Here is a 16,100-nt window from a genome sequence, read left to right as displayed (position 1 = left end):
ATATTTGAAAGACGCTGTCAGCTAACATGAGGTAGACTTCAAATAGTAATGGGTTGAATATATACATCAACACTGAAAATAGCAAATGTTACTTGAGCAGCAAATCAGCATATTAGAATGATTTCTGAAGGATCATGTGACGCTGAAGACTGGAGTAATGATGCTGTAAATTCAGCTTTGCTGAGCAAGTGTTCGCTGGCAACCAAAATTCATACAGATATGCAAGATGTGTTTCTGAAAGGGTAATTTCAAGATGCAAAACAATTTTGAGACTAAATCAACGTTAGATTTTAATGATAGTCATCAAAACATAAACAAAGCCGTTCATTCCTCTTAATGATCATGTTTTATGTTCCAGTATTTCCTTCCAATTTTCTCTCTCGCTCTCACTCGGTTACAGTACATTGCTTTTGAAGCAGCCACCCTACGCATGCAAATATGGATTTTAAAAATGCATGGAAACTACAAGCAGGCGACAATCACTCTACTGTCTATGCCACACAAGATTAAGGGTGAGATGCCTGCAGTCAGAACAAGAAGCCTCATGGGATAGTGGTTCCCCCATCTACAGGAACCCCTATGCAAAAAAACCAAAAAAACATTCTATGCTGTCAGATATGGAGATGTGATTACTTGGTTTTCTTGTGATGAGTCCTGTTCTAGTTGATCCGATGAAGTTAGGTCGTCCCTTATCCAAGACGTTTTTCTTTATAGATTATGCATGAAAAATTCATAGCGGAATCCTTAGAGAAGACACAATCCGTCTGAATAGATGCAAAAACATAACAATGACAAGCCGATGTAAAATCATTTTTGATTGTATTGCTTTCTTTTCAAAATCAGCAATTCTGTGAACTATTACAATTAACATTATTAAGGGAAGCAGAAACAGGGATGTTAAGCACTTGTACAACCCTGATCAAACGAGGGACACAACAGGAATGAATGTTTTACAGAGCCATAAATTACTTCAAAGGGGGATTTGATATGCTGCTTCTCGAGAGTCACGCATTTAAATTTGCATCTGAATATCTCCTGAGAGCTCGTCAATTGAAGTAGAAGGTGCAGAACGTCCTGAAGGTTTAGATCATTTAATATCAGCGGGAATTTCCAAGATCATTTCAACATAGAAACCCCAGAATTAACTACGAAAGCATGTTTAAATGTTTTTGAGATGATTAACTTCACTGCAAAAAGGTCCAAAATTCAAGCTACTGTGATGGGATGCGGCTATTAAGATGATTAAATAATCATGTATAATTGCACTCAGGTTTTATTCTGCTCACATCTTCAACTTCAACAAAGAGATGAGATCATTAACTGTCAGCAATTCGCTAGGGGATAGGGGTGGTGGTGGCGCAATGGATAAGACACATGCCTTTGGTGTGAGAGACCCGGGTTCGAATCCACTGTGAGACACCAATGTGTCCCTGAGCAAGACACTTAACCCCTAATTGCTCCAGAGGCGTGCGACCTCTGACATATATAGCAATTGTAAGTCGCTTTGGATAAAAGCGTCAGCTAAATGAATAAATGTAAATGTAAATGTAAAATGTAAAATGTCAGAATAACTCTTAACCCTCCTGACGAGTTTCATGTTTCTGTTGTTAGTATAAGTACAAACTCCACCACTTTTGGGTACAAATTAATCATCATACCTATAATAGATGAAAAAAACAGACAATTAAATTGTTAAATCAAAACTATTTGTAAGACTTAAAAAAAACTTTTTTTTTATTGCCATAACAGTAACATAACAATATGGCTATTTTCATGGCAAGATTGATGTAGTTTAAAAGAAACAAATAGCGCTAACAAACATTAGTTTTGAAAAACAACAACTCATAATTATAACATCATTGTAAAAGACATTAAATGAGATTTTTCAGTTCAATATTTGATAAATAATTTAGGATTGTTCCTGGTGAACATTTTTGAAACCTCCATTAGAGAACTTTCTTAATAAAAACGTTGCCTAGTGGCATTTAAAGCAGTTAATTCCAACAAAATATGTTGAGGAGTCTGACAAAAATGACATGATAGGGGTACATCAATTAAAAATACATATAATTTATGGAATAAAACTTAAAAATATAAGAACAATATATTATTATTATTATTAAAAGGTAATTTCATAATCCATACATGTATAATAAAACATAATAATTGATAATAATAATAATCCTGTATTATTTAAAACTGTATTATTAATATTATTACTTTAAGAAACGTGTGGACCTGAACCTAAGTCTTTCCAATTACACAGGGTTTCTTAAGACTGTCTAGTTTTTCAAACAACACACCCACTAGTTGACGCTAATAGGTAGTTTTGCACATACCTAAAAGAAGACAGGCAACAAAAGCGAGGTGAGGCATAGAGAAGGGGGTCAGGGAATTAGATGTGTTTTTCTTCGGCTTGTCAGACGCTGTTGATGCTCTAGTGTGCATGCCATCCTCTGACGACCCACCGCACACTCACACCCGTCTATCTCAACAGGGGATATGACACAAAACCACCCCTCAAATACCAGGACAGGATTTACAAAAACAACACTGAGTTGACACCTCACAAAAAAAAGGTGGTGGGAAAAATGTGACTGTGTCCTCGTTGGTCAGAGGCTGCACAAAAAGTATTTTCTTTGCTGTGGCCCCTTCACCCGACTGCCGATATTTAACCGTTACCTTGGGGAAAAAAGCCTCTTTTAACTCAATTATCAAATTAAGTGGAATTCAGGGTAAAGTTTTCATAGCAATCAACAGAACACCCATGAAGCTCTATTTAGGCTGACCCCAAAGCTACATCATCACAATAGCAGATTAAGAGTGTGCTGGGTTAACGCAAGTAAAATCTATCATGGTTTTCACACTTAAAGAAGCACTTAACACGTTTGATAATAATTAAATAAATAATTCCTGAGTAGGAAATCAGAATTTTAGAATGATTTATGAATGTGGCATAAATATTTAGCTTTGCCATAACAGGAATAAATTTGCCTACATCTTAAAACATTAAAATAAAACAATATTTTAAATTGCAATAACATTTCTCAATACAACATTTTTTACTGTATTTTTGATTAAATAAATGTAAGCTTGGAAAGCATGAGAGACTTATTTCTATAAGAGTATTTGAGTAGCATAAGCATTAGAGTATTTGATTATCTTTCAATAGAAAAAATAATTGTACAGACCCCAAACTTTTGAACAGTAGTGTATATTAGGCTTGCTGCGGCAGTCTGTGTTACCGGTGTTACACATTGTTCGGCTGTACACTGATTACATAACTTGGCCACCTGGCACCACAGCACTGCCCCCACTGTCGTTTTGCTTTTTTATAGAAATAACCATTTAGTTCAGTCAAACAATGGACGGTACAATTATAAACTGAAAGTGTCTGATCTGCTCTATACTGCACAGTCGCAGCAGGAATCAGGTTTCAATCATCACGTTGCGAGTCCACCAAACCCTTTTTAGCCAGCTGAAGCTGAAAACACTAGGTGTCTGGTCTGCTGAAAACCCCTAGTTGTGGGCGCTTGAGAGCATTTTGGCAGCGTAGCGTTTTTTTCAGGTGAGACGCTTTGCTTGCTATGATCTGGAATATCTACGCAAGTGTTCCTAGAATCTCATTTCACAAATACTGTAGTTTGTTTCTGTATTGTCTCTATATAAAAATGTCGATACAATTTAAAATATTTGCTCTGGCTCGTTTAAAATTAATTTGTACTGTTACTATACAAGATGTGGCGGTCGATCGGTGTGGTATTTGTCCCGCCCCTCCTCCACTGTGATTGGACGGTTGTGTAAAAAGTGACAGTGATGAGCGCTGCGTTTTTCCCAAAGTTGAACATTCAACTTTAACTCTCGGCGACCAGTAAAAAATGGCAAGTGCTCAGCGCTTCAGCTTGAAATAGACGCTCAGCACCTTGTTATGCTCATGCCGTTTTAAAAACGCGGCGCTCCCATTGAAAATAATTAGAAAAATATGCTAGCCGTGGAAAAAAAAACTCTTTGGTGGACACACAGCCTAAAGAGAGATGACTGACAAGACGATGGATTTGGTGCGCAACAGATCCTGAGAGTCATTGACAAAAACCTTACCTTGTAAAATGTGTCAGTACCGCCGCTCCCTAAATACAAGAGTACGCATGATCACGACCATACCTAGTGTATATGTAAATATAATGGAAATGACAACCTGTTTGTCCATCCATTGAAGGACAGGGGATGCATCTAAAAAAAAAAACTAAAAAAAAAACTTCTAACATTTTCTTCCTATGTATTATTGAAAGGTCTAAATCCAAAATCACAAAAGACGTAACTGTATGTGAAATATAAAGATACAACTGAACATTGTGTCCCTTGGCAGAATGCAGTATCAACTTTGGATGGCCATTGTTAGGGGATTCTGGGTTTTTACAGCATTCCTGACAGTTTCCAAACAAGGTTACATTGAAATAAGAAACCACAAAATTGCAATGTAACTTCAGGAAATACTCCAAGGAACCAAAGGCTAAAAGCTACATCCACTCATTCCCAAGCCTGTCTTTCTGGTCTCAAAGTAAATCTCATCATGGCCACAAGTAAACACAAACAGAGACGAACTCGACTGGCTCCTGATACACCAAAAATCAGCTGCTTGGTGTTTGATGTTCAATCCTCAGACAGCGGAGCTTAACGGGATACACCTTAACTTTGATTTGTTTGTCGTATGTTTAGTGGACTCTACAAACTTGAAAAGGATCATCTTTGATCACAGCAAACCGCACGGGGGTGGCAGGGATGTTTTATAATGGGGGGAAAAAAACTGGCACCACATCTAAGGACGTCATTCTTCTTTTATTTTCCTCTCTGGAGTTATAAAAACCAAAAAGATGAGTTAAGAGCAGGGATCAGTTACCGCCAGGTATGGGTGTGCCCAAGACTTGTCACATTACACAAGATGAGTCAGGACTAGGAGAATAAGATCAGAGAGTTCCTACAATGACCACATGGCACATGATTTGTGGCGTTGCTTGGTTTTACTATGAAACAACAAAAAAAGCTCATCTTCACAAAGCCACCGAGAAAGAACAGCATTCATCGCATAGACGGCACTCTAAATAAATGCAATAAAATCAGAACGACTTTCATTAGCCAAGTGTAATGTAAAACTGTATAGGGTATACAGTACACACCAGGAATTCGTCTTTGTACAAGCTGCTAGTAGATATGATGACAATCACGTCACAGTTTCTGCATGCACACAGAGCTCTAAGACTTTAAAAAGTGCTTGAGGCTTCAGGAACAAAGAGACAGACTGTATACTCTATCACTTATTCTGTTGCACTGTGTTTGAACAGCGTAAACAAATCTGCCATCAGCTACCCAGTGTAATTTACATCCAAAACTTGCTATTTAATCCACACTTACAAATAAAACAATACACTCTGCATTATGTTTATTTCTAGTGGGAGATGATTGTATCCAATGCAACTCCAACATGACATTTTACCAGTGTTTTCTCTGGGATTAAAACCTAGGACCTTGGTGTCATTAGTGCCATTTTCAGCAGGGTCTGATTTACAGTATTGACAGCATTTTGGGTGGTATAACCCAACGAATGTGTCAGCTAGTAAAGGTGTTGCTAAACTAGACTGCTTTAAACATAATTTATGTGCAAAGGTAACAATGAAACGTGGAATAATGTGAAAATACAAAGCGAGATGCATCAAAGTAAAGACAAGAATGTTATTATGTTATTATGAATTATTGTGTTCAATGGAAAGTGGAGCTTGTTTGTGTACAGTTGGCAAACAAAACCTGCAACATTGTATCAACACAGAATTCAAATGACTTATAGTCTATTTTAGTGCCCTTTTTGAAGAAAACAGTCATCCAATCAGAATTCAGTCAAAATTTTTGAATTACGGTTTTGAATCTTTCATTTTTAACTTTGTTCTGTGTTATTATAATATAATTACAGTATATTATCCTATTAAAGTGATGAAGTGATATATGATTTTGGTCAGACCGCCCACCTTTACAGGCTACTATGATGGCAACTAAATTATGATGGCATGTACACATCAGTGGATGCGAAACCAAACGACAGCTTTGAGTAGGAGGCGAGACAGAGGGGCCAAACGGTTTCTTTCCATACTGTAACGTGTGGAGTGAAGACTCCGTGCAGATGCCAACCGCTTGCCACAAGAAAGCCTGCTCCGCAGCCTATGGATTAAATGTCCTCTGAAGCCCCAGAAAGCCTATTAGTCTCAGACTGAACCTTCAGAAACACTTGCGGAAGTCAAAGGGCCATCTAGACAGCAGAGACCCCAGCATACCAAAGTATGCATCAGAAATACCCACGTTCCACTTAAATTATAAAACTAACATCTGATACCTGTGTTCCAACATGCTTTTTGGCATATAAAAGCACACATGATTGATGGACCTGTTCTAAGTACTCCATCCCTCCTCACTGTTCCTGCTCAATTAGAACTTCAAAGACGGCACATCAAACGCAACAAATTTACAGAGCGCCCATCTGTCCACCTTCACTCGTGCCATATTCGCCCATTACCTCAGCCTCTTCAGCCTCTTGGACCTTGTACCAGTTTCACTGTTAAACACGCTTAAAGAGCAGGTGAGCCCTGCGCAAAAACGTATAATTGACCTAATCAACCTTTTCCCCATCTTTATAACATCAAAAATGACTTGGAGAATGAGTTGGCTTCTTCGCTGTAAGATTTCTTTAAACCTTGTTTCATGCCTATCCAAGTTTTCCCCCCATGGTTTTTTAACTCATCTATGAATTACTAATTTAGCATCAATTCAAATGTGCAGTCTGTTATTCAGCACGCTAATCAGCAGGGTTCTGACACCTTTTAATCAATGAACAATTAAAACTTGAAAATTCATGATTATTAGATGAGGATTTAAAAATATATTTTTTCTTTATGCAAAAATATATTTTTTAAAACTTGCATAAAATATAAAAATACACAACAGGTCAAAAGTTTGGAGTCAGTATTTTTTTTAAAGAATATTTTATTCAGCAAAGATACGTTAATTTGATCAAAAGTGACAGTAAAGACTTTTACATTATAACAAAAAAATCTGTACAATAAAAAAAAAAATATATATATTCCTAAAACAATGTTTTTCCACCCAAAAAATTTGAAGTTTCCAACATTATTAACAATAAAAGTTTCTTGAGCTACAAATCTGCATATCAGAATGATTTCTAAAGAATCATGTGATCGTGTGACACTTAAAACTGGAGTTATTGCTGCTGAATATTGAGCTTTGCCATCACATGAATAAAATATATTTTAAAATAGAAAATAGTTACTTTAAATTGTAATAATATTTCACAATATTACTGTTTTTACTGTTTGATCAAAAAAGTCGACTTTTTTTTTTATCTTACCAACCCTTTTGAGACTAATCGGGTAGAAGTGCATAATCTAGTCAGAAACATTGTCAACTAAACACACACCTATGCGATGTAGACAGATCACAGAAAAAGGTTAGCAATCAGTCATTAAACAACTGGCCTATGAAGAAACCCAATGGTTGATGGCATTCATGTCCAACCTGAGGAGCAAATATTTGCTTGTTCGTTTCTGCACCATCAAGTCCACAGGTATGACAGGCCACCAGCATGTGACCTCACAATGAGGTCAAGCTAATCTAACAACGTGGTAATGAGTAAACACACTGCAGAGATGTTGCCACTAAAGAGTTAAAAGGGCCAAGTGTAGGATCTTCCTGTTAAAAGTAGGTCGAGCCAGTGGTGTGATCGTGACCTTCTACAAGTTACAGGCCACACCTGTGTTTTGGTCAAGGAGCTGCAGGTGTTGAAAGGGGTTAATGTAACAGCCTTCACTAATAGTTCACAGTATAGTTGACGTGTAAGAAAATATAGATTGAATAGCGCGATATTATGTTTGACTTTACACAATGGATATAGATGCTTTATAGCTAGCAGGTTTTCAGAAATAAATATATAAAAAACAGTATCATGCATTCATGGAGTGGACTATGCATTTTCTGTTATTAAATACTTGAGAAATAAAAAAAATTGCTATTCTGTGAACCTTTGAAGCAGGATTCCAGTGTATATATATATATATATATATATATATATATATATATATATATATATATATATATATATATATTTATATATATTTTATATATATAACTATTTTCCCTTTACTTACATCTCACAAAATAGTAATTAGTGATATGCAAATTCAGATATTGATTAAATCGAGTTTTTGCTCAGTTTGTGTTCTTTATGACAGTTCATCTAAAATTAGATCCTCTTCCTAAAAAAAAAAAAAAAAGAAATATTGCAAAATATCACCTTTCTTACTGTAATAATCACAATATATCATATTGTAACCCCCGTATCTTGGCGATACACAGCCCTACTCTTGAGTCATGAAGAGCCTCACTGCACAGAACGTGCACTTCTTTGAGCAGAAAGCTGATTACGGATGGAGCAAACCAGAGCACATACAACGTGCGTCTCACGCTCTCGGTTTCTTTTCATTCGGTTTCTAGCTCTGCAAATGCTTTCATCTGAAAAACATCAGAGCAACACAGCTAATCTTGCCTAATGTATTTTTTTTTTGATACACAGCAGGAGTGGAATGCAAAAGACTCTACAATTGGCTCACTTAAGCACTGATTTCTTTTCTCTCTCTCTAAACGAACGACAAAGTGCACTGTGAGAGAGCCCATATCGACTGTTTGTGTCCCGTGTTTGTGTAACACACAATGAAACTCTGCTGGGCATTGCGGGACTCCCTGAAGTCAAGCCAACGCTGCAATGAGACTTCATCCATCTAGCTGTACACAAGCAAAACAATAGCAAAATCAACAGACCGCCAAGTAGGCAATTACTCTGGCTGGAATGCTTGTGCAGAGTTGAGGTTAAGTACCAAAACTAGCGGCTAATACATTTCTAACCATCTACAACAGGATTTATGTGGTCTGCCGTGGGCCTGCATTATCACATCTAGCCAAACTCCGGCCATCACATTTTTAGATGTCACATCTACTTTTGCAATTTATGGTTAATAAACCAATATAAAAGCCACTATGCAAGTGCATTTATGTTACTGTAAATGTAAAACCCACTACTAGTAGTGTATCTAGAGTACAGAGAAACAATTCTTCACAGTACACAGTCCAATTCAAGTCAGTAAGTTGATTTTAGAATTAATTACTGATCCACTTACAAAGCTGTCAGTACACTTTGCAACTGAGTGAATCTCAAGAAAACTGAACAGCAATAATTAATAGGGCTGGATGATTAATCGAAAAGTAATCGAAACCGAAATTCAGAGCCTGTAACCGACGTAATTTTACCAAGTCGGTTATTTCGGTTTTTTAATCCTATTAATATTTCCGCCAACTGTGTGTGTACTTTCCCCTTAAAACATATTACCGCGTGTGTAGTCACTTGACTCCGCCCCGTCCCTGAACGCGCGTCTATTTCGCTTCAAACGCTCGCGCGTCCTATTCGCTTTGGACGCGCGAATGGATTCAAAATGTTTAAGCGTAGAACTAGACGCGAATTTGACGCTCTATTCGCGTTTGCTGTGAACGCAGCATAATGAACAGGCTGCGATGTCAAGATTGCAATGCTGGAATGTGTGTGTCAGAGAGAGAGAGAGAGGCACGGGCGCGATCGAACAGTGGAAACATAAAAACATCATTCGTCATTATAACATCAACGTCAATTTGTTCATACAGGACATCATTAAAACTGCAAAGTGTTCAGCCTACTTATATTTGTGTAAAACATTGTGCTTTTGTCAAACTGTAAACTCTTGTCAAACTGTAACCTACAACTGTCACCCAACCAAAATCACACACACACACTGTGTACATTTTTTAAAATCAAATTATCAAAAAGCAAAAATGATCTCATCTTTTGGACATTCATCATATTGCATTGGTTTTCATTTCTTGTCCTAAAACAGAGCACTAATCTTTTTATTTTTAAGTTACACATTCTACATTGATTAAAAAATCAAATCAAATGTTTTTAATGGTAGTATTATTTTATACAGAAATAAATTATTTATAATTCAGATGAGAAGTTAAAGTTAATTTAAATTTTAAGGAAACAAATATATTGATCTGAAATATAGCAAATTAATTTTAAATTCATTCAGTTTACCAAACATATCTCAAGGCCTTTTGAATAAAGGGTGGCAGTCTTTCATTATCAGCTGCTGTTGTGGACTATACTGGAGAAGTATTTGTTCTCCATTTGAGTGAGATGTTTTTATGTGGCTAATTGAGGAAAGTGCTTCCATATATTTTATTATTAGTAGAATTAGTTCAAGAATAAAATAAAGATATCGGATTGATATCGTTATCGGCAAATAGCCAAAGCTGCGGCATCGGTATCGTATCGGAAGTGAAAAAGTGGTATCGGGACATCCCTAACTCTTTCATTAGAAAAAATAACCATGAACGTATTTACAGTATAAGCCTTGCCAGTGACGAATTAAAAAAATAAATAATCGTTCAATAATCGTAATCGAGGTAACTTGTTTGATTAATTGCGATTATGATTTTAGCCAAAATCGTCCAGCCCTAATAATTAATAATAAACACATTTTGTATATATGTTTTCTACTATTTGGACCGATAAATGCAATAGAATGCACTGTAAGATTATTTTCAGCAAAACTAAGCAGATTTGACCTAATGTGTCTGTTACAGTCTCTCAATATTTGTATTGATGATTCATTATGGCATTATTTTTTATTCTATTACAGTCAAATTTATTTTAACGTTTTAAATAAAACTAATAAAATGTGAGGGCAGTTCAACAATCACTACCAGGATGTATAATTTATGAAGTATAATCAATTTTTTGATATTTTAATTATTACTTTCTTATTAAAATAATGAGTTACAATAACGCAAATCGGTAAAATATGTTAATTGTTCTCAAATTAATTTTTTGACACACAAAAAAAATCTTAAGGGTCCTAATAGAAGATAATACTTTATTTAGGCAAAACATATTTATTTTATTCCCTACAGATTTTAGGAGTGAAATGCTTTGTGAGATTGACCCTTAGCAGGTGTCAGTAATCCAAAAATCATTCTGGCTTGATTAATTAATCACAGTATCCACACGTACCATGAATTTCAGGTATAAAAGTACACAAGATCAGACATGCAAAGCTTTAAATACACACACACACAATGAAATGGTCTATCACTTGCTAGCATATTCCAGCTGGATGTCAGGTCGCTTGGCTTTATCTGTTGTGTTTGGTCCAGTCACGTTCTGCTGAGTGTGCAGTTATTTCATGAAAGTGCATGGGGTGACTGACCTGATTGATGGAATTGGCTGTACAGGAAGAGAGACCTGTTCCGACCGAAGCCATCAAAAAAGTGACAAGGTCAAAGGGCACTGGAGCCATAGCAAAGCCAGCAGCTGCCGTAGTAACCACAAGTGCTACAGGGGGAAGAGAAAGTAAGGTTACAAGATTTAGTTGAAATGGTTACTACAACCAAGAATTGGACAAACGGATGGAAAAGGATGAAAACTGTCAAAGTACTTCATGGGCTAAGACTTTTTTTTTTTACTGATTATATGATTAAAAAGCAATTAAACTTAATAATCATTAGGCAAGTCTTAATGTCAAGACTTCTTTTTTTTTAAGATTAGAACTTTCCATGAAATTCGAGATCAGCAGTTTAGCTTTGATTACTGCAAAAGGCATATGTTCAATTAACAGCATGTATCTTCTATTGCAATATGGCATACAATATATCATTAATACAAAATATAAAAACATATTATACCTGTTAATTTAAGTTTGGAGAGCCGTGCGTAAATCCCTGGTAAATCACTGTATTCAACCCTCGACTCCTTCCACTGCCGAGCCTCCAAGCGGGCTGCTCTGGTCGCCTCTGGTTCATCCTGGAGGTTCTTCGAGTCACATGGCGGCACCACAGTACCTGGTTCTAAGGCTGGGATCTGCTGAACCTGTCTGACCAACGAATCATCTCGATCCTCCAGTGCAGAGGCGACAGGCTCCTGCTTGGGGCTCGCTCTCTGGCAGACACCACCTATGCTCTTTACATACTGTGGGAAGAGGGAAGAAATAGATCAATACAAATATTAATATAAAAAACATGAATACACAAATTTGATAATTCTCAATTTCATCAGTTAATTCTGTTAGAAAATGTTTTGCAATAAATTTAAAATTAAAGTAAGTAATACCAGCAATGGTATTATGGAAAAGCAGACTCAAAAAAGAATGAGGTAATATTCTTAAATGTCTATACTAGAGTCTATATAATATTTGATCAGAATTGTCTTGGTCAGCATATTTATGATTATGCATATATAAAGGTAGCACTTCATAGCCTACCTGTCTCTTCAGAAAGCAGAGATGCTGGAACGTGAACCATTCTGCTTGATTCTTCCTGCAGAGCTGAATCAGACTCCTGGCACTCATGTGACTCCTAGATGCATTTGCAATGAGCTTCTTCTGCACATTGACACCTGCCAAACCTTCAACAAGAGAAGATATAACTTCATATTAATCGTTATTTTAATGAATGCCTAATTGCCTATACTAATGTATACTAATAATGTTGTAAGCTCTAACTGCATTTTTACCTCTATACAAATAAAACATAATGAAGTTAAGATATTTTTTAACTAAAAAATTAAAACTAAGATATGCTTTATCTTGGTCAATCCAGTGGTCATGTATCTGACAGCCTTACAGACGTCATGACAAACAACAAATGGCATCATCACATGAAATCACTCCTGCAGCACTCAGGACCCAATACAGCAGTTCTTCATATATAAACAGCTTATGGACAATATACAAATAAAGACTAATATAAACACACACACACTAGTATGTATAAACATTAAACTATCTCACATAATGGGCAACGTAAGTCAAATGATGATTTGCCGCAAGCAAAATACACTGCATAGAGCAGACAAGTACTTATACATCAATGTCAGTGCATGTTATTAACGGAATTCCTTAAAAAACCGGTTCATATCATGTAAACTGTGTTGATATTTTAAGGTCATGCTGCTGCAGTAGCGCTTCAGTGGCTAGGCTAACCGGCTAGCATTCTTATAAAACGTCCCCCCGGAAATTCACGAAAGATCACATATGATTCAATAACATAGCATAGTTATTAATACCACATGGAAGGCATTTCCAGACTCCCGTCAGTCTACTACATGGTGTTTTGTACATGTTCTTCAGGCGAACGACCGGCTACCGCTGAGTCCCCTTCACATTATGCAGCGCGCCATCTTGACCTCGCTTACAGAAGCAAAGTGTTTCCTCTGACGTGTGTCCTGCTGTAGAAAAGCACGAGCAGATTGAGCACGCGCACGGAGCAGTGTACTGTACTGTGTGTGAGTGTAGGCTACTACAGGTTTTTGACTATCCTATCCTAGTGTATCAACGGTTTTTGAGCCACGGATCAGATCCTTTTTCGGATAAGCAAAAAAAAAAAAAAAAAAAGTCTATATATAGTAACACCCTGTCATTTCCACCACCACACACATTTAAAAAAAAAAAATGTTTTGGTTCTCATCGCACATTAAAAATGTATCCACAATTTATGAGATCATACTCTACTTAATATCAAAATTCAAGTTATTTATTTTCTAATAAGCTCTTACCCAAACCAATATTAAATGTCAGAGTATGACAGGTGTACAGTTCACCATTTGGTCCTTAGGGCAGTTCATTTATCTCATTGATAAATGTATAATTATTGTACATTGTGGAAAAACTGGTAAAACTAGTTAAAAATGATCTTAGACAATTCTTGAGTGCAAGTTATTCTAACAGCTGTATATTGAGATGTGGTGGAAATGACATTTGTTCATTGCAGGTCGGAAAAATGTAAAATATTAACAATTTATCTTGTAATCTAAGTTTGTCCTCTTACAGACCTTAAAACTAGACAAATTATTTAAACTTATGAGACTGTGTTACGAGACTTTTGAACAAGTTTTATTTTTATTCAACTTCACAAGGCTAGCCCCTAGTTGAAGAAACGCCCATGAGAGAGAGAATTTCTTGCCAAGACGGGTATTTAGCCGAGTTTTAGCATTATTTTTTGTGCATGTGTCCGTTCAAGGGCAAGTAAACTCAAAAGAGAAATCAATTCGGTGTTCAGCGCTATCTGAAACACCCCCCCCCCCTCTCTCTCTCTCTCTCTCTCTCTCTCTCTCTCTCTCTCTCTCTATGAAATCTCCGCCACCTGATATTAAATAAAAAATGCAAATAAAATTCATCATTAAATCTGTGGCACAAATGGGATTTGTTTAACTCTAAATGGTCCATTCCGGGTCTGTGCCTCTCTTCCCTTCCCTGTCCTTCGTACAGCCTCTCCGCCTGCTCGATTATTTATGTTTGTGATTACACTCGTGCCAGAACTGCAATGGGCTTCTATCCTATTGCACGTCTCATGTGTGATTCATAATTTCCTAATACCAATACAGTAGTTTGCAATATCTGACTTGCTTCAGCACCCTTTGTAGAAGCAACAGATATACTGTTCATAGTGTCGTAAAGCACTGTTCATAATGTATTAAAGATCGACTAAGAAGACCAATTTCCATTTTATCAGTAAATACACTCAGACGTTCCTTGATTATCTTGGATATCTTCCTCCAGTATTAAAGGCCTGATGGTTGAAACACTGCATCCAAACCCATTTCCTTGATTCATCTCATTCATTATGGCCGCTTCCTGGCCAGCCCTCCCATCCTCTCCTAGATTACTGTACATGATCTAATCTCACCCCCTATCCAGATGCAGCTCTGATGAATGTCAGCAATGCTAGCGGTATGTTCTAGAGGCCACAGATCATGAGCTCTATTCAGCTCCCACAGACAGGAGTTGAGCAACAAGACGGGATTGCAGCTTTGACCCTGTGCACTTTTTGAGACTGGTTTGATTTGAGATGCATGCTTTGTGTTGGTAGGTTTTGTGTATATGAAAAGACTGTAAAAGCCCGGAGCATTTTCAATCTATTTTATATGTGATTTAGATCTTGTACATGTGTGTACATGCATATCTTGAACTAATATTCAAACCAGTGTCATGAAAAAAAAGTTTCACAGCCAATCAGAAGAACTTTTATATGTTATAATAATTAGTTATCAACTGGATTTTTCTTTTTTTAATGTAAAGTTTTTCAATATATATGTATATATAAATAAATAATACAAAAAAAGTCATTCAGCAGTGTTCATTATTATTTTGCTCCATGATTTGCAGCAATTCATGTAATCTGATTCCCCAAGAATAACATCATTTGTGTGCTTGTTGACAATGCATTGAATGGAAAAACGAGGATGAGAAAATAAGATCAGGAAATTGTTTGTTTATTATAATTGATGTCCATAGTGACAAATCTGATTGTACACTTGCATATTATCAGCAAGAAATATTCATCATTTATAAAAAGAGACTAGAATTTATGTCAAATGTGTTATTCGCTTATGCGTTAAACCAGAGCTGACTGTGAATTGCCTCCGCAAGGACACAGCACAAGTATGGTAAACATGTGGTAATGATTCTCACTGTGTCCTCAAGTGCCATTTGTAACCAAGGATGCTAATCAAGTATGCTTGCACCCTTTGTTCTTTTAGACTTCTTCTAAGTGCTGCCCTCAGCCTTCAGAATAGACACCTACAATGACTTTTGTCATATAGAGGTGTGTGATAATTAGATTAGATGCTCCACGGGGTAAAGACTAAAGATATGAGAGGTCATAAAGCTAGACATGCCTGCACATCCTGCTACCCACAAGGTTTTCAGCATTGACCAACCTGAGAGCAGATGGCCTGAAGGGCTTCAGAACAATGCAGCCTGATTGGATGGATCTGCTCAACACACGGCGCTTTTCAGGACACACAAACAGAGGTCTCATCCACTGTGGTGGTCTTTTATCATGGCAGAATGTAGCATCTTGAGGTAGACTGTTTTCTTTCAAGGCAAGGAGAAAGAAAAGTAGACAGATGAGATGAACAAAGGGACTGTGACTGAAATATATTGACAGGTTTCTGTCGGGTT

General features: G+C 36.7%; 1 protein-coding gene across 1 annotated transcript in view; it reads right to left on the bottom strand.

The window, feature by feature from the left end:
• cox10 (cytochrome c oxidase assembly factor heme A:farnesyltransferase COX10) overlaps positions 1-13,362 on the bottom strand; it is a 41,357-nt gene extending 27,995 nt beyond the window's left edge. Inside the window, exons 1-4 of the mRNA XM_082152310.1 lie at positions 13,205-13,362; positions 12,402-12,544; positions 11,827-12,109; positions 11,352-11,476 (exon numbers count right to left, since the gene is read on the bottom strand). Of these exons, the coding sequence (XP_082008436.1) occupies positions 11,352-11,476; positions 11,827-12,109; positions 12,402-12,544; positions 13,205-13,259 (606 nt within the window). The 5' untranslated portion in view covers positions 13,260-13,362. The remainder of the gene's footprint in view (positions 1-11,351; positions 11,477-11,826; positions 12,110-12,401; positions 12,545-13,204) is intronic.
• Between the last annotated feature and the right edge of the window lie 2,738 nt (positions 13,363-16,100).

The sequence above is a fragment of the Leuciscus leuciscus genome (genome assembly GCF_965113295.1).
Source record: "Leuciscus leuciscus genome assembly, chromosome: 21".
Taxonomy (NCBI): Eukaryota; Metazoa; Chordata; class Actinopteri; order Cypriniformes; family Leuciscidae; genus Leuciscus; species Leuciscus leuciscus.
The sequence above is the reverse complement of the archived record's forward strand: the minus strand, read 5'-3'. Positions and strand labels throughout refer to the sequence as shown.